The 19,927-nt window shown below is 35.7% G+C and overlaps 1 protein-coding gene and 1 long non-coding RNA gene across 2 annotated transcripts in view; both read left to right on the forward strand.

Moving 5' to 3' along the window:
• On the forward strand, positions 1-651 carry LOC133180757 (uncharacterized). Its single transcript, XR_009720370.1, has 2 exons — positions 1-218; positions 560-651. It is a non-coding gene; the product is annotated as an uncharacterized LOC133180757 (long non-coding RNA).
• A 3,072-nt stretch (positions 652-3,723) lies between these two features.
• The window catches only part of LOC133180670 (MAM and LDL-receptor class A domain-containing protein 2-like), a 35,042-nt gene continuing 18,838 nt past the window's right edge, over positions 3,724-19,927 (forward strand). Inside the window, exons 1-12 of the mRNA XM_061315137.1 lie at positions 3,724-3,808; positions 4,883-5,022; positions 6,213-6,284; positions 7,028-7,102; positions 8,086-8,190; positions 8,467-8,569; positions 9,207-9,342; positions 9,918-9,993; positions 12,828-13,022; positions 13,303-13,432; positions 16,658-16,774; positions 16,966-17,072. Of these exons, the coding sequence (XP_061171121.1) occupies positions 3,724-3,808; positions 4,883-5,022; positions 6,213-6,284; positions 7,028-7,102; positions 8,086-8,190; positions 8,467-8,569; positions 9,207-9,342; positions 9,918-9,993; positions 12,828-13,022; positions 13,303-13,432; positions 16,658-16,774; positions 16,966-17,072 (1,341 nt within the window). The remainder of the gene's footprint in view (positions 3,809-4,882; positions 5,023-6,212; positions 6,285-7,027; positions 7,103-8,085; positions 8,191-8,466; positions 8,570-9,206; positions 9,343-9,917; positions 9,994-12,827; positions 13,023-13,302; positions 13,433-16,657; positions 16,775-16,965; positions 17,073-19,927) is intronic.

Consider the following 19,927-nt stretch of genomic DNA (forward strand, 5'->3'; position numbering starts at 1 on the left):
TTCATGAAATCACCAAAACGTTTCGACAGTAAGTGGAATTTTGCTTGACTCAAACGTTTGATCAACATTGATTATCAGCTGTATGGGAAACGTGCAGCTTTTAAACGAAGTGTGAATTTGGTAACAGGAATTTCTTTTACGTGCTTTTGGCCATTTACCATGTTTACATGTTATGTTATATCTAGCACTGGATAACACATGCTAGTTGGATAAAAATAGTAAGTAAATCTACCTTTCTCAATACCATGAATTCACGAAATACATGTCTTTGTCACTGACTGGAAACGTGATGGTTTTCGCTTAAACTCATTTGAAAAACAATACAATACGAACTTCTTTCAATGGCTTTGCTTGACATCTTTTTTCAATACTTGTGCAAGTTTTAGACGAGTTTAATTGAAGTATATAGAAAAACATTACCAAGATATTTGAGCCCACTCTTGAAGCGGATCTTTCAAACCTGAATTTTTGTGATGTTTGAAAAATTTGACAGTTTTTCAATTTTGTTCAATTTCTTTTTTTCGTTGTTTTTACCCTTTGATATTATATATCTTTTTAGATATTGGAGAAGATCCCATCAGCTATTCTCAAGAAAATGCTGTTTTAATTTTTCTTTTGTCTATTTTTGTAAATTTAAATAAAAATTATGTAGATTTTATTTATAACTTTGTTGGTTATTATTTCAATATTTTATAACATTAAACTTTGAAGAGAAATTTAAAGCACTGAGCTTTTAAAAATATAGAAAGGAGGGGTTTAAACAAAATAAATAAAATATTTTGAATATTTCTAAAAAATAAAGTGAAATACTTTGGAACCTTATTTTATCGAATATTGAGTATATTATTAGAAACAAATGAATGCAACAAAAATCAGTTTTACTTCAAATGTGTAGAGATCCTCCTTAAACTGGGTGCTCACTGGATCTACTGATCTGTTATTTTTCACCTAAAAATTGTAATTACAGTAAACTACAGAACGCTTAAAGCACAGTTAATGAGTTATGCCATTGCCAAGTGAAGCCCACCCAAGAGTCATCATTCTGAGTTGAGACCCACGCCCCCAAGTGCACCACTGTGCCTGTCTATTAATAATTCATCGATTCAGCAAATTAAACAAATGTTGAAGATATATACTTCTGCATTGTGATGGCTACACTGCTAGCTCATCTATCGTTTTAAAAGATAAGCTTGTACCAGTTTACACTAATTTACGAACCATCACCATGCTAGCTGCATTTATTTTTGCCTCCATTGGCATTCCGAGATCTTTTTATTAAATTATAGGGTTCACCTAGAACAGAATCTCGAGCCCGATGTTTAAAGCCATCACATCAAACTTCTACCCCATCCAATGACCAGTGACATAACATGATTATGACAATACAGTGATTTGTGTATTTTCTGGTTTGCCTGTCATTGTGAAATGAAGGTAACTTTGGTAAATCTTAACTGCATGCGTTAGAATATTAAGACTTTTTTTTTTCAGAATAAGCGAAAACCTTAGAGTACCGTTCTTCACTCAAAATCCTTTGAAACATGTTTTTAAAAGTGAACGTTCACATTCCAACCTTAATAGATAATCATAATTTTAATAATTAATTTTTGATGAATAATATAAATATTTCATTTTCTTATTCTTTCTTTGATTTAGTATTCAACATTTTCTATTACACAACTACAATTCATGCCACACAAAGTTTAATAAATATATAAACTGAATAAACATCCGCTTTTTGTTAGTGTGTTCAGTAACTTATATACATAACACTGACCATCTGATAGGGAAGGCTCAGGATATACTGCCATGTTCGATAAAAGTCCAGCAGTTTTAAGTATAATGTAGGAGATGAGGGCATTGTCCGTTCTGTACTGTCGTCATGCTGTCGTGATCTGTTTAATATACTAGTACATGTGTACGTATTGTCTAAATGACAAGTCCTTTTATAACCGTATCATGCATCTGAGTGTTTATCAGGTTTTCTGGGTGTCAGGCAAGAAAAAGAATTTAATGGAATATTTTTTCTTTATCATTTTCTTTTAATAAAAATATATTTGATTACTTTATTACATTAATTAAATGAATGAATAAATAAATAAATAAATAAATAAAATAAAGGAAGTATTTGAGACCTGCAAGGAAATACAAGTTTTATAGGGCTCATTAAAAAATATATATCAATTGCAATGATACAGTATGGGGGTGTTTTAACAAACATGTCCCGACTTTAGAGGTTTAAAGTTTTGCATAATAATAAAATATTTCAAAAATCAAGAAGTGTATTTTACAGTATATTTTCTGGCAATATTATTATGATGTAGATACAATATATAATAATGTCATTATTGTTTGTTTTTTTGTTTTTTTTAAGTTTTGGTAATATCATCAAAAGTCTGGTCGACAGTATTTTTTTTCTAAAATGAATCTCTATAGATATTGTTGAACTAAACTATGCAAACAGTATGTGCAAAGGATTTTGAAAAAAAAAAAAGTACTTAGATAAGATCAATCTTTCCAGGAAGCTGATTTTTAAAATTACATCCAAGTTCAAGCTACATGGGACATCACAGACAAAAGGTTTACTGAGGTTGCTGACGGAGAAATACAGCAAAAAATGACGTTAAATTGAAAACTCCTGCTGATGTCCATGTTTAAAAAAAATGCCTGTCTTAAAAATGAATGCACCAGCTTTACTTCAACTTTCTTAATGATAAAATTATTTGGTTATATTCTTCATATTCTTTGAAAAATTCCTCTACAAAAATACTGCCTAACTTTTTTTATTGAAACCGCAAAGTCGGGAAATGTTTGTTTTATTACCAGTAAAATTGTTTAGGTTTTATTATATTTTTTTTCAGAATTGAAAAAAAAAATTAACAAAAATTAAATTATGTGTTACCTTTCAACAATTTTAATAATTTATTAGTTTACCCCTCAAGACAACTAATTATCAAAAAGACAATATACACATATATCTAATACGTAGTGTTCTTACAGGACATGAATCTTACATTCATGAATTAATCATACTAGTTCACGTTGTAAGTAATCTTAATATCGCTTTGCATGGTATCAGGTATTAATTGTAAGAAAACTTCTGTACAAACATTATATATGTCTATCACTTATTATTTATTGACATCATCCAAAGATATCAAAAGGATATGAGTGTTTTCTAGGAAAATAATAAATTCATGAGAGTAAATTTCATTTTGTTTACTAAATGCTCGAAAATGATATCTAAAATACTCCAGCACCCATCTTATAAAAGATAAACTCTGGGTTAGAAAGACATGGTTAACCTTCCTACCTTCCCCTACCCCCCACCCCCACCCACCCCTATCCTCCCCGAACATTTCCAGACAGCTGGAGACGTCGGTCCTGTCATTGTATTTATTGAAAATTGTTTATAGCTAAAAACTCATGTTAACATATTATTTCAATTCATAAAATTGCAGTTGTAAAAATTTGTAAATAAATGTAATTTTTACAAACATGTTCTTAATATGTAAGTTTCATTTTAAGATCCGTTACGCATTGATTACGAAAAATAAAGATGTTCACAACTAGGACATCGTCTATTATACATCCCGTATCCTTGACGTCTTAATCCGATGAAGCGGAACCGTTTATTTAATCAATGACGCATGACAAGATGGTGATTATTGTAACAGTATAACACAGAAAATCAAATTGACTGGAGTTTTTTTTTAAACAAAAGCTATGGATTTTCTTCTAAGGGGAGTGTTATTTTTATCTGTGATTGTCTCCCTTTATGGAATACCCAGGGAAGTTGTCACACCTGTAGGTAAGGTCGCGTGGGACAATGGCTGTCCCATTTTCTATTATTACTTGTCACATTTGTTTTACTTGAGAAAGTAGAATTTGGAACCATCTTAAATTTCAAGAATTTTTTTTATAACAAAACGATTAATGCAGAGAATCTGAACTCCGAGATCATTTTTGAGATATCGTATGCCTATATAAGGATTAATAACACAGCCATACTTCTGTGAGAAATCACCTTTATATCTAATATGTTCATATTTATATAGATATGCCAGAGTAAGTACCAAAATTTTGCAAGAACTTGTAATAATGTCATTAAATGTGGTGCAAAGGACAAGGTATGGTAACGGCCAAGTTCGGCCCCCTATTAGATATGAAAATCAAAATTGCGATAGTTTGCAATTAAGATCTTTAAATACATGTAATGCTTGTTAAAAAAACCAGCTCTAACTTTGATTCAAATCGTACATAGAGGCCAGAAGAGGGTGCCAAAGTAAGACATTTTACCGAATTTTATCAATCCGATGGATTCTTGTCAAATTTGAGATACTTTTCACTTCCATAAACACACAGCACAAGCTTGCCGATCTGAGATTTTTATACGCAGGGTTCATCGGATACCATTAGATGAAATATATAAACTTGGTAGATAGGCAAGATTGTGTTCTGAATATCCTGAAACAAAATATCCTTTAAAATTGACGAAATTTGCACACGCAAAATGAGAAAATTCGGAAAAAGACATATTTTGTGACCTTCCTGTGACTTGTGTGTATCCCATTAAAATATAAAATCAATTAAGAATGAAAGCGGGTTTTTAATGATGAACTATAAGAAGCATAGGCTCTTAGTCCTATCTTGTCTTTTGCATACTTAAGTTTTATATTTTAAAAAAATGGCAAAAAGTCACATATTAGATCACAAGAATTTTGGCAAAAAAAATCTAACGATTTCTTTTTATTTACTGAATTTATTATTTGTGTTATTTTCCTTCAAAATCAGTTCAAAAAATTATATTATTCCATGCGTAATTTTTGGATTGTTTGTTTTATTTCTCCTTGATCTTAAAAGTGTTATTGTGATAATGTTTTAGGAAAAGATCGGGTCAAAAAGACAATTATACTGGACGCTAAAGCCTCACGCGCCCCATATAACAGTAGAACAGAGGGGGCGGGGCACTCTAAGGAGGGTCTGTCCTCCAAACTGATACATGTGGCGAAATCCAAAGATAAGGTGAGTAATTTATTGATGTGATTGTCTACAACCTGATACTAAATGTCGAATCCCTCCTCTCTCTCTCTCTCTCTCTCTCTCTCTGTGTTCTTGTTTAATCTTTTGGTGTTATTTTGTTTTAAAACATCATTGACCAATTATTGTCATATAATTATGCAGTATTTATTTTTAATATCTACGTTCTTATCACTGAAGGAATATATTAATTGTAACGTCATTCGTAAACCAAATGTAGGTATATCGTACAATTCATGTGAAGGAATTCCTATATCTTCAAATTTTTTTCTATCAAACCCGAAAAATTCATTAGTAGAAGCTAATGTCTCGAGTACTGGTATTTTTATTTATGGATATTCAGTTTGTGTAACTGTAATGACCACATACAGTGTCAATGGTTCATGAGTGAAGCAATATCCTATATCGTGTATCAAATAGATCAGACCGGAAATTTATATAATAAAAACAATCATTATTTAACATGTAGTCATTGTCTTTATGTAAGAAACATTTGTGATGTTATTACTTCACAATTAACCCATGAATTTAATTTTAACTTGGATTCATGAGTTAATTCTGAACCACATGTAATGCATACACTCTGTATTAAGGTAGCTTACCCCCAATTAAGGCTTTTTGGTAGGTTCGTCGTCATAGAAAGGTTTGCTGTAACGCTATATATTGATTTTCCAACAGGAATCTATAATTTAAAGAACATATTCTCAGCATACATTGGTGAGGGGGTTGGGGGGAATACAAGATATCAACTTGACAATTTTATGAAAGAATACTAGTCTATTTAGGGTCATCTTTCTTATCTTGCAGTTATGTAACTTGGATTCATAAGACTTTAGTCTTATTCCAGAACCATAATTATGGCATAAATAGACTGTATATAGTAATAAAGCAGCTAAGCTCCAGTTATGACTTTTTTTTCTTTAATTCACACTTTCAAAATTTATCAGAAAGCAAATCGATACCTTTCTGATATAAAATGATTTTCTCATTCCTTGCTATTATGCTAATGCTAGACTAGTCGCCCCCTAGGCTCACTTTTCTAAACACGCTATTTAAGTTATAAGAGGCATTCACATTTTGATGTAATTTTTGGTATGAATTAACATGACACTTTCTACAATAGATAAATACACAAATAAGACACGCCTATTTATTGTTTTATATCACTTTCTCAGGCCAGGCGTCACAGAAGGAGAAAAAGAGATCTAGAACACGACATCCGATCAGGGGACATTTTTGACAAGCCGGTAAGTCTAACCTTTAACCTTTGACAAGCCGGTAAATCTTACCTTTAACCTTCGGAAAGGGGCAAGGAGAAATTCGTAGTTTTCCCTGAGATAAGATGAAATGAGTACATGTGGCGCTATTTAATTATTGTACAATTGATTAATCTGTTATGATTATTATACTTCAGAGACGCCACTGCAGGTATTTCACTGGCGGAATTAACCCCCCCCCTCCTTGTGACCAAAAATATACATAAGTTTAACAAATCAATTTCTTGTTGTGGTGTACTGCATTTATTATACAAAAAGTATAGCCAAAATAAATTTTAAGAAAAAAATGTTTCATAAGACCCCTAAAACTCGAGAGCTTCGCCCCCTGGGCCCCACCCCAGATCCCCAGCTACGCAATATTTTTCCTTCAAGATTATGAACCCTAATTGTACATGTACAACATTATTGAATTTGTAAGTTCCTGTATATGTCAAAATGTTTACCGGTGGGGGGATATTTTGCAATGCCTAAACTTTTGCAAAATCTATCCTAACTTTCGCAAAAAATAAAATCTCCACGAGAACGCTTTTTTGCATAGAAAAAAAAAATTTACCCTATAAAAATATACAAGTTTACGGGTTCATCTTTTTCTTTAAAATCATCTGTAGATCTTGGCACAAAAAAATTATAATACATGTTAATTATATAATTCATATACAAAAACTATAGTGTTTAAGTATTTCTTAAAAGTCTAATTGCTAAATTATTTTCAGATCACCGATGTAGATTCAGAGTTAGCAAGATTAACAGAGGGAATGTTTGTTATGATAAACGGAACAGAGTACCAGGTAAGATTTAGAATTATCGAGATTAACAGAATAACGGAACAGAGTACCAGGTAAAATTTAGAATTAGCGAGATTAAAAGATAAACGGAACAGAGTACCAGGTAAGATTTAGAATTAGTGAGATAGAAAAAAAGTAAGGAAAGAAAAAGAGAAAGAGAGAGACATAACACAAAAACAAAATACACTCCTCCCCCTCAATTGAATTAGAAGCAAAGAATTACAGAAGCATGCCGATTTTTCTATCCTGGCCCGGGGATCATGAAACAGACATACACTTAAATGAAAATTTCAATCATCTATAAAATGTTTATTTCTTGTGAATTGAAACTCTTCATTTGCACACAACAGTCAGCAGTTTGTTGATGCAATGTTAAAAGGCATTTTCATTTTTGGACTGCATGATTTCTAAATCATGTGAGAGCAATATACATTTTTGACTTAAGCTTAAGATGTTTCATGATTCCGGGGCCTGGACTTTAGGCTCCACTATATTTACCATTTTTCAAATATACAAATGCAAAAAAAATTTTTTTCGACAAATTTCTGCGAATGGGGAATTTATATACTGTTGATAATCATAATTGTTAATTGATGTTGCGAATGCATTCCCTTTTTCAATTATACAATCATTATTAAAAGTCAGGTCGTTTTGGTTTTAGTGAAATTTTATCTAATTTTTGTGTTATATAATGTATGTATCCTATAGAATATTTGATCCTCTGATCATTTTATTATTATTTATTTATTTATTTTGGTTCTTATTCATTTCAAACTGTGAACCATGTGTAAATATGTTTGATATAATTCACATGTAGGAACGGGGGCGTATTAAGGTTTAAGAACTTTTGCCCGATCCCATTTGTAAACTTTAAAGTCAATAAAGTGTGTTAAAACCAGACCAAACTATTTTTCTCAGTTATCAGGAATATTCAAGAAAGATAAAAGCTCGAAAGGAAACATAATTTGTTGGTTTTATAATTTCAGTCAAAAGTGGACATGTCCCTCTCCAAGGATCACCAGGGGGAGGAAATGGACTCTCATCGATATTCACATCACCAGAAGGTCATCCGGGGGATGGAGTCTGAATACGTAAGTAGGGGCAACTCGATGAAGTATAAATGTCTATGAGATTGGAGATAAATTTCTAAACGATAAAAGATTTTAAAACATTTTTTTTGTCATTTACCAAATTTTTGAATTCGGTATGTTTTATAGCTAATAGAGGTGTGTGCTGATCACAGTTTAACCCATGGAATTCCATAAAGAAATTATTCGTATTTATAACAATATTAAAAAAAATATTGTATATTACATACTTCCGAATTTATTCATTTTATTTGTACTTTTTAATTCCGTTTTTTTTAGGCCAATGAGACAGATAAGAGGAGACGGAAGCGGAACTTCATTCTCCCCCAGGAATACTTCTGGACGAACGGAATTGTTCCGTATTACATCGACCCAAGCCAAGGTGACATGTCGCCCGGAAGTAGTGGTTATATTACTTCCGGTGTACATTATTTGTACTTTGATGTTACATATCCGCCCTCTGTCTCTAAGTAGGTGAAGGAGATTGTACTAAGGTGGATTTAAAATGCATTGCAATCGATGACTTTATATTTGGAAAGTAAAAAGGACAGAACAAAAATATTTATTCTTTAAAGGAAAAGAACCTTAAGTCCCCCCAACTCTTTTAATTTTAAAAGATGACCCCCCTCCCTTTCTCTGAGCATAGGCGTCGGAACCGGGGGGGAGGGGGGCTTAGCCCCCCCCACTTTTTTTGCAAAGATAGACATAATATAGGCATTGAAAATTAGGGCTTATCTTTTTTCGTTGGTTTAGCCCCCCCCCCCCCCCACTTTCATTTAGCCACCCCACTTTCAATTTGCTTCCGACGCCTATGCTGAGTAATGATAGCTGAACTGAAAAATGAAAACCCGCATCAAAACACATTTTACATACACCTTAGTATTAGAATTTCTTATAATAAGTTGTCAAAAACACATTATCTAGTTTCTGACAATCACTTCTGCTGACAATTTTTTTCTAGCTTTTAGATTATACTGACAAGTGCAACCTAACTGGCATTTTTCCCTTTTTTCTCCCAGGTACCTGGTTTCGGGATATGGTCCTCAACGGAATGAACCAAGTAATGGCCTTGACCTGTATCAAGTTTACGCCCCTGGGGTCAAGTCTGGCCAACTCTGTGGGTCACTCAAACTACCTGTATATATTTTCCTCTTCGTAAGTCTAACTCATTAGAATATCAATATTTATTAATTATAATTAGCCATTGTAACATTGTTATATGTAGCTGCTCTGTCGTGCTTCATGATAGTTTTCAAAAAACAACATTAAAGAAAACTTCATTTAAGATATCTGACTTCACTGTGTAAAGCAAAAAATTAAGTTGAGAAAAAAGATTAACGCTTTCATTTAGACCTAAGCTCGTATGCGCAATTAAAGACAAATAGACACATTGAATAAAATAATGAAAATGACCCACAGAAATTAAATTTAAGCTAAAAAAATGAAAAAGAATATGAAAAAAAAGGTGCGTGTTTTAGTAAGATTTGATTTAAAATGTCAGCAATGAGTTCACGCTTGTATCCGGTGTGAAAAAACAACAAATTTTATATATTTTTTTCCCTTTTCTATATTATGTATATAATTTCATGTAATACCCCTTATTAGAGCTATTATTGAGGGCTGTATTATATATGCTGATTGTGTCGTTTATCTATACAGGGGCTACCGATCCTATCTTATATTTAACTATTTATGTATATATGTATTGATTATGTTGTTTATCTACACAGGGGCTGCTGGTCCTACGTGGGTATGATAGGGTGGGGTCAACAACAACTAAGTCTCCAGAACGCAGGGTGTGTCACAGTAAGTATAGAGTGCTGAGGTCAAGTAAGTTACCGAGGGGCGTCAAACGATAAAGAAGTGGTTTTGAGGAGTGTCAGATAAGCATATGGTTATTAAAAGGCACGGGATATAATGTGAGTGGAATTGAGGAGTGTAACTGTAAGATACCATGAACGTAACGTAAAGTTAATGAAAATGTAACGTGTATTGGTAAGTTTGGGATAATGGGGAGTTAAAATGTAAATAAGTTGTATTGATGACGGTAACGATAAGTTACTGGGCAGTGAATGTTACTGAGACGTGTAACTTAGTAGTTACATGAGCTGGCCGTCAAGTAACCGTAACTAGTAGTTAGATGAGCCTGTCATCAAGTAACCGTAACCTAGTAGTTAGGGGAGCCGGTCATCAAGTAACCGTAACCAGTAGTTAGATGAGCCTGTCATCAGGTAACCGTAACTAATAGTTAGATGAGCCTGTCATCAAGCAACCGTAACCTAGTAGTTAGATGAGCCTGTCATCAGGTAACCGTAACTAATAGTTTGATGAGCCGGCCATCAAGTAACCGTAACCTAGTAGTTAGATGAGCCTGTCATCAGGTAACCGTAACTAATAGTTAGATGAGCCGGCCATCAAGTAACCGTAACCTAGTAGTTAGATGAGCCTGTCATCAGGTAACCGTAACTAATAGTTAGATGAACCGGCCATCAAGTAACCGTAACCTAGTAGTTAGATGAGCCTGTCATCAGGTAACCGTAACTAATAGTTTGATGAGCCGGCCATCAAGTAACCGTAACCTAGTAGTTACATGAGCCTGTCATCAGGTAACCGTAACTAATAGTTAGATGAGCCGGCCATCAAGTAACCGTAACCTAGTAGTTACATGAGCCTGTCATCAAGTAACTGTTACCTAGTAGTTAGGGGAGCCGGTCATCAAGGAAATCGGACTGTCCGAATATGTAAAGGATCTTTCGGGATTAAATAGAATTGGTCAACAGGTTATCTCAGTTAGGGTTTTGTTTTGTTTTGTTTTGTTTTGTTTTGTTTTGTTTTTTTTTTTTGGGGGGGGGGGGGTATGACTAGTTGTAGTGGACAAACTGTTAAAGGAATGTCCTGTGCAGCAAAAGTCCAGTCTACGGAACTCTAAGTCTGAATATTTGTGAAGTTGACATGCAGGCAGGGGAGTTTAAAATCAAAGGTTTACTGGTGTGGCTATGCTATATGTCATTGCAGCTAATTGGGGGAGGGGGGTTATAGTACTATGTTCAATATAGTATAGAGACGTTGTGTGACACTATTAAACAGAACTATAATGCAAGGTTAAGGGGAAGGGGTGTTGTAACGGCTGGATGTGACAGAAGGCTGTCTCAGGAGTTAGACTGTATATGTTTTTTCTTGATAATCTTGCACACAAAGAAATTGCTTGATTTATGTTTTAAAAATATAAATAGCAAATTGTTCATCACCATTCTAAACAACGCGTATGTTTTATCACACGAAGCTAGTTAAAACAAACTAATTCAGAGAATTTGTGTCCCCCGCTTAGGGGAAAAAAGAGCATGCACAGTTGGGGGGGGGGGGTCACACTGCCCTCCTGTATTTGTAGAATTACAAGCTAATTCAGAGAATTTGTGCCCCCCGTTTAGGGAAGAAAGAAGAGCATGCGCAGTTCGGGGGGGGGGGTGTCGGACCCCCCCCCCCGGATTTGTAGAATTATTAAATGTATATTGAAGCAAATAAAAAATGCCAATATGGATATAAAGAATTGATTGCTTATTCTTTAAAATGTGTATAGAAGATATTTTTTATATAGAATATTAATCACACTGTAATGATGATTTTATGAGTTTGTACACACCAGAAGTCATAACTTTTTCATTTCACATGTTGAATACTATCATTTAGTTAATAATAATAATAATAAAAAGAAAAAGGTTCGTCGGGGAATTAAACCCAGGTCTCTCGCTTGCTAAGCCATCATCATACCCCTAGACCACCGAGGACTCTTGATTGTATAGCAGATTAAATGCAAACAGAAGGTCATATATAATGTTTATATTCAGGTTCGATATTGTCAAAATTTTAATCAATACATGGTGTCTAATTTAGCCTTTATTAAACAGTTCTAATAGATGTAAATAGAATATAATGTCCGCCGACAACCTGTATTATACGTAACTCTCCACATGCCCCTGTGCTAAAAATAGTGTCATGCGACTTTTAATACAATGCATGTAAATAATAATTAAAAACGGGATGGGACACTTTGAAAGGGGTGAGATAGGCCCTAGGGAGTTATGAAATAAAATTTCATTGCAAAAGCTCAAAAGCTTCTTGAGATATCGCCCGGAAAAGAAAGTGTTACACAAAGACGGAATGTATAAATTTACGACCTTGAACTCTGACCTTTTGACCTCAAAATCAATAGAGGTCTTTCTTAGGCCACAGGGAGTTGTTATATAAAATTTCATTGCAAATGCTCAAAGGATTCTCCAGATATCGCGTGGAAACGAAAGTGTTAAAACAGACAGAATTTATGAATTTATGACCTTGACCTTTGACCTTTTGACCTCAAAATTAAAAGGGTTCTTTTTTTAGGCCATAGGAAGTTTATTTGCAAAATTTCATTGCAAAAGCTCAAAGGGTTCTCGAGATATCGCGCGGAAACGAAAGCGTTTCAGACAGACAGAAATACAGCTAGACGGACGGTCGGACAGACCCAAATTAATATCCCCCACTTTCAGTGAAATCAGCGGTCAATAATATATAAGCTATTTTAAAGAACATCCGGAATAAAATTAGTATGTGTGTGCTTATTTAATCCTTTGAGGCTGAGAAATCCTTTATTATTTCTTCAGATACCAATTATCATCCACGAATTGATGCATGCTATAGGGATGGAACACGAGCAGTCCCGAACGGACAGAGATGATTACGTCATAATGCATTGGGCCAACATCCGGGGCGGTACTGGTAATCGAAATATGTACAAAATCCCAACCCGGGACAACACGCCGTATGACCTGGCGTCTGTTCTACAGTATAGACTCAATGTAAGGAAACAGCCGTTGTGTTTTATATGATACGCTATTTTACGCCTACAATCACGACGTAGTGGCTGCGTAGCTCTACATAGAACTACGATCTTGAACATTATGCTACTCTAACCAAAGCAAGCTTGTATTCATAGACCTTGTTATAAAGTCTAGCATCTTGTGTTTTCTTTTGAGATTTAACTTTAAAAAAAAGGTTTTCTTTAACTTGAAGATTTGAAATCTTGGATTCGCTCCTGTGCTTTATGTCAAGTATCAGCGGATGTATTTCTATTTTCAGGCGTTTGCGATCGACTATCGCTATCCTACAATTACAGTCAAGGACAACCGGTTATCGTTCTTAGCAGACACTGCAGTAGGACTGATGTTCTACGACACCAAAGACGTCACAATTAATTACCAATGTACTCGTAAGTCAAACTGATGTACCCTCATACTGACGTCACAATTAATTACCAATGTACTCGTAAGTAAAACTGACGTCATAATTACCAATGTTCCCTCGAGCTCATACTGACGTCACAATTAATTACCAATGTACTCGTAAGTCAAACTGACGTCACAATTACCAATGTTCCCTCATACTGACGTCACAATTACCAATGTACCTCATACTGACGTCACATTAATTACCAATGTACTTCAATTCGTAAGTTATTTAAGAAATAATGTATCATTTTGAACATCTATCGGGATATAAATACGGGTTGGTCACGAGATCTCGTACCAACCCGTATTTATATCCCGATAGATGTTTGAAAATGATACATTATTACTTATATTTACATTTATGACTTATTTATATTTTAAACTTGACTGATTATTATCTTTAACGCATGAAATGTTTTATTTTTCAATGTGTTTGATCCATTGATTGGGCGTCGACCCTTTATGACATCATTGAGAAATTACGTCGAACGTTTGTGACGTGAGGAACCCGTGTATTTATACAGATATAGATACGCATTGCTTTTTATAGTGTTATATAAAAGAAAACATTTGCAAATGTAAATATATTGACATCACAATTACCTGCTAGGGATACACTCAGATATTCTAACTTGCCTATAAAATATGACGTCATAATAAGTTACACGATTTATTTCAAGTCCTAGAAATAAATTGAAATATGCAAAACATAATTTAAATTAAATCATGACATTTTTGTAAAGGATTATTAACGATGTATTTGTCACCGGTGTTAAATACCGAACCCATCATAGCTTTTATATCAAAATTTATATTCGGCAAAACGAAACATACCAGAATTCATATAAACAAAAGCATGAAATGGGAGTTTAAAAGAATATACAGTGAATATCACGTGTGATTCAAAAGGAATTAATGTTTAAGTATCAGGTATGATGATTTATTTTCATCATTTCTTCTTATAATTATAAGACAGGCAGTGTTTTGAAATTTCGGTCAGCGCTCAAAAACAGAGATGTGAAAGCTCACAATCACCAATGTATCCTTAGTCATACTGACGTCACAATTATAAATGGAACATAAGTCATACTGATGCCACAACTTCCAAAGTACTGACGTCATATTTATCTATTTACCTTTAAGTCAAACTGACGTCATAATTATTAAGAGCCATTCTCTGTAATGACTTGAACTTTTATATAGGAGCTGTGGCACGCATAGTCTCAGAATTTCTCCAAACTCTCTATGATAAAAGTCTTTGATACCGTAAACTCAAATCAGGCAAAAATTGGTTGCTACGTGTCATGGTTACCATAGCAACATGTCATAACGTTTGAAAAATGGCATTTTTTAACATGTTCAGAGTCCCACAATTAACGTTTGCAGCAAAGCAAACAAGTGGTAATGATTGTTTCTGAAAGTTGAAGGCCTGCTGTCTTAAATGCATGATAAACATGTTTGGTAAATCAACTATTACATACGTTACTATGGAAACAAAGTATTCAAAAGTAATAATTTTGTTCATTTAATTTTATAAAGTCATACACTTAAGAATAAAAAAAATTATAGGTTGAAATGAAAGCAAATAATAGACAAGAGATCCTTGTAACATATACCAAGGACGAAATATGATATTTCTTATAGTTTGACAATGGTTGCCATGGTTTTAATACCAAGAAGGGATTTTAAATTTACTCTTTTAGTGTTTAAATCTTATCCTATTTTTTTAAAAAGCATATTTCTATATAACTGATGATCAATTTTTAAAGGCGTTGGTGTGACCCTAATTTTCACATTTCAAGAAATTCATATTCAATTCTTTAAATAGAGCATTGCTATGGAAATAAGCCGAAAAAATATGCTTAAAAATCTGAAAAATATTTTGTTTCCTTGGATACGTACCCTTGTATGTAGATTCCCAAAACTTTTATGATTGATATATATGAACAATGAACCTGACTTTTAAGTTTGGCTACCACCCAATCTCTAACTGGATGCAAAAAGCTGGCACAAAGGGTTTAATATTGATATAAAATTAACAAAATCGAACATTTTTCCTTCTTGGTAACCATAGCAACAGTGTTGTATTTTTCAACAAATTTTATCAATATATGATATTCAACTTTAGTTCTACCAGATAAGTACTATTAAAGGTGGGTTAAATAATATGTTTCTTGTTGATTAAAAGGTAAGTAAATTCCTAAAGCAGCAAAGAAATATCACTTTGAACAACTGGTACGTTGTTTCCATGGTTACACTGCAAAGTAACAATTAATCCCAATTTTTCTTATGTTGTTGGTGTTGCAAGGTCATAAGGATGTATATGTGCCAGTCATGAATTTTATTGTTTTTCCTCAAGATAGTAGCATTAACCCAATCATAGCAACAGATTTTACATGGTTACACTGTGTTACCATGGCAACCATGAAAGTTATTTTTAGAATAATATTGCCAATACCTAATTACTTAAGGTCAAGTATTTTTTATTGTTTTTCTTAGATTGTTGATTAATTTTGATCATGTAACTTCTATCATTTGTGAATATTGAGCGTTTTTCAGCATTTTTCAGCATCTAAAATGTATTCCAAATGTACCCATGGTTACCACTTACTAACAGATAAATTCTTAATAGTTTCTTTTTAGCAAAAGTGGCAACAAGGTGTCATGTTTTTGGGAGAATGGTTTGTTTGTTTTTCTTGGTCTTTATTTAGGTGTAATAAAGATTCAAAGTAGCTGAAAATCTCAATTTTTTCAAATTTTCTGGCTGTTACCATGGCAACCAAGACACATAGCAACGAAATTTTATTTGATATATATTTCTGGTGTTAAGTTGTTATAATGGGCAAAGTTTCGTCCAAATCGATGACCATGCGTGGCAAAGAAGTTTAAGTGGTTACAGAGAATCGCTGTTAAAATACTGATAATCTGGTTTAATAAATCGTCTCTGATTGTTTCGGTGTGATAAAAGAGTTATGGAATGGGTACTCGGAAGATATCAAATTTATGGTTCCCCTCGGCAAGAAACTATTTCCTTCAGCAATCGTCAGAAAGTTTTTATCAATAAGGTGTATTATGCGTATCAATTTCTTCTATGGAACTTGATTTCTGTAACAACGTTTTTTTTAATTTATAGAACGTGTAAATCTGCCAGTCTATTTCTATTTAAACAACAATGTGTATATCCACCCACCTGTTTCTATTTTTAGAACAATGTGTGAATCCGCCTACTTGTTTAAATGGAGGATTCCTGCTTCACACTTGTCAGTGTTACTGCCCGGCTGACCTATACGGGACTTCTTGTGAATTCGTGTCCACCCATTCGGGTCTGTATTTTATAAAACTGTCTGGCGGAGAAAATACTTATCTTATGTGGGTTGTTTAACTGATGAAGATAAAGCTGCAATCATTGACAGTAGAGATTATTGAGCTTAAGATGCACTAAATGTGTGAATCAAAGTAAACTTTTAGAGTATAATTACACATAATCAAACAAGACCCACGCGTGTGTTTACAGAGTGTGGGGGAATTATTGAGCTGGCTTCAGGGGAGGAGCGGACCATCACGACACCTGGCTGGCCCAACACATACAACCTGGGCAGGAGGTGCATCTGGGTCGTCAAGGTAAGCCTAGTTACACCATACTATACAATCTGGGCAGTAGGTGCATCTGGGTCGTCAAGGTAAGCCTAGTTACACCATACTATACAATCTGGGGAGGCGGTGTATCTGGGTCGTCAAGGTAAGCCTAGTTACACCATACTATACAATCTGGGCAGGAGGTGTATCTGGGTCGACAACGTAAGCCTAGTTACACCATACTATACAATCTGGGGAGGCGGTGCATCTGGGTCGTCAAGGTAAACCTAGTTACACCATACTATACAATCTGGGGAGGCGGTGTATCTGGGTCGACAAGGTAAGCCTAGTAACACCATACTATACAATCTGGGGAGGCAGTGTATCTGGGTCGTCAAGGTAAGCCTAGTTACACCATACTATACAATCTGGGCAGGAGGTGTATCTGGGTCGTCAAGGTAAGCCTAGTTACACCATACTATGCAATCTGGGGAGGCGGTGTATCTGGGTTGTCAAGGTAAGCCTAGTTACACCATACTATACAATCTGGGCAGGAGGTGTATCTGGGTCTTCAAGGTAAGCCTAGTTACACCATACTATACAATCTGGGCAGGAGGTGTATCTGGGTCTTCAAGGTAAGCCTAGTTACACCATACTATACAATCTGGGGAGGCGGTGTATCTGGGTCGTCAAGGTAAGCCTAGTTACACCATACTATACAATCTGGGGAGGCGGTGTATCTGGGTCGTCAAGGTAAGCCTAGTAACACCATACTAGACAATCTGGGGAGGCGGTGTATCTGGGTCGACAAGGTAAGCCTAGTCACACCATACTATACAATCTGGGCAGGAGGTGCATCTTTGTCGTCAAGATAAGCCTAGTTACACCATACTATACAATCTGGGGAGGCGGTGTATCTGGGTCGTCAAGGTAAGCCTAGTAACACCATACTATACAATCTGGGGAGGCGGTGTATCTGGGTCGTCAAGGTAAGCCTAGTTACACCATACTATACAATCTGGGCAGGAGGTGTATCTGGGTCTTCAAGGTAAGCCTAGTTACACCATACTATACAATCTGGGGAGGCGGTGTATCTGGGTCGTCAAGGTAAGCCTAGTTACACCATACTATACAATCTGGGCAGGAGGTGTATCTGGGTCGTCAAGGTAAGCCTAGTTACACCATACTATACAATCTGGGCAGGAGGTGTATCTGGGTCGACAACGTAAGCCTAGTTACACCATACTATACAATCTGGGGAGGCGGTGTAACTGGGTTGTCAAGGTAAGCCTAGTTACACCATACTATACAATCTGGGGAGGAGGTGTATCTGGGTCGTCAAGGTAAGCCTAGTAACACCATACTATACAATCTGGGGAGGCAGTGTATCTGGGTCGACAAGGTAAGCCTAGTAACACCATACTATACAATCTGGGCAGGAGGTGCATCTTTGTCGTCAAGGTAAGCCTAGTTACACGATACTATACAATCTGGGGAGGCGGTGTATCTGGGTCGACAAGGTAAGCCTAGTAACACCATACTATACAATCTGGGGAGGCAGTGTATCTGGGTCGACAAGGTAAGCCTAGTAACACCATACTATACAATCTGGGCAGGAGGTGCATCTTTGTCGTCAAGGTAAGCCTAGTAACACCATACTATACAATCTGGGGAGGCGGTGTATCTGGGTCGTCAAGGTAAGCCTAGTTACACCATACTATACAATCTGGGCAGGAGGTGTATCTGGGTCTTCAAGGTAATCCTAGTTACACCATACTATACAATCTGGGGAGGCGGTGTATCTGGGTCGTCAAGGTAAGCCTAGTTACACCATACTATACAATCTGGGCAGGAGGTGTATCTGGATCTTCAAGGTAAGCCTAGTTACACCATACTATACAATCTGGGCAGGAGGTTTATCTGGGTCTTCAAGGTAAGCCTAGTTACACCATACTATACAATCTGGGGAGGTGGTGTATCTGGGTCGTCAAGGTAAGCCTAGTTACACCATACTATACAATCTGGGGAGGCGGTGCATCTGGGTCGTCAAGGTAAGCCTAGTTACACCATACTATACAATCTGGGGAGGTGGTGTATCTGGGTCGTCAAGGTAAGCCTAGTTACACCATACTATACAATCTGGGCAGGAGGTGTATCTGGGTCGACAACGTAAGCCTAGTTACACCATACTATACAATCTGGGGAGGCGGTGTATCTGGGTCGTCAAGGTAAACCTAGTTACACCATACTATACAATCTGGGGAGGTGGTGTATCTGGGTCGACAAGTTAAGCCTAGTAACGCCATACTATACAATCTGGGGAGGCGGTGTATCTGGGTCGTCAAGGTAAGCCTAGTTACACCATACTATACAATCTGGGCAGGAGGTGTATCTGGGTCTTCAAGGTAAGCCTAGTTACACCATACTATGCAATCTGGGGAGGCGGTGTATCTGGGTTGTCAAGGTAAGCCTAGTTACACCATACTATACAATCTGGGCAGGAGGTGTATCTGGGTCTTCAAGGTAAGCCTAGTTACACCATACTATACAATCTGGGCAGGAGGTGTATCTGGGTCTTCAAGGTAAGCCTAGTTACACCATACTATACAATCTGGGGAGGCGGTGTATCTGGGTCGTCAAGGTAAGCCTAGTTACACCATACTATACAATCTGGGGAGGCGGTGTATCTGGGTCGTCAAGGTAAGCCTAGTAACACCATACTAGACAATCTGGGGAGGCGGTGTATCTGGGTCGACAAGGTAAGCCTAGTTACACCATACTATACAATCTGGGCAGGAGGTGTATCTGGGTCTTCAAGGTAAGCCTAGTTACACCATACTATACAATCTGGGGAGGCGGTGTATCTGGGTCGTCAAGGTAAGCCTAGTTACACCATACTA

The sequence above is a fragment of the Saccostrea echinata genome, unplaced genomic scaffold (assembly GCF_033153115.1).
Source record: "Saccostrea echinata isolate AGI-Se365-2 ecotype Australia unplaced genomic scaffold, CSIRO_AGI_Sech_v1 ptg000007l, whole genome shotgun sequence".
Classification (NCBI taxonomy): domain Eukaryota; kingdom Metazoa; phylum Mollusca; class Bivalvia; order Ostreida; family Ostreidae; genus Saccostrea; species Saccostrea echinata.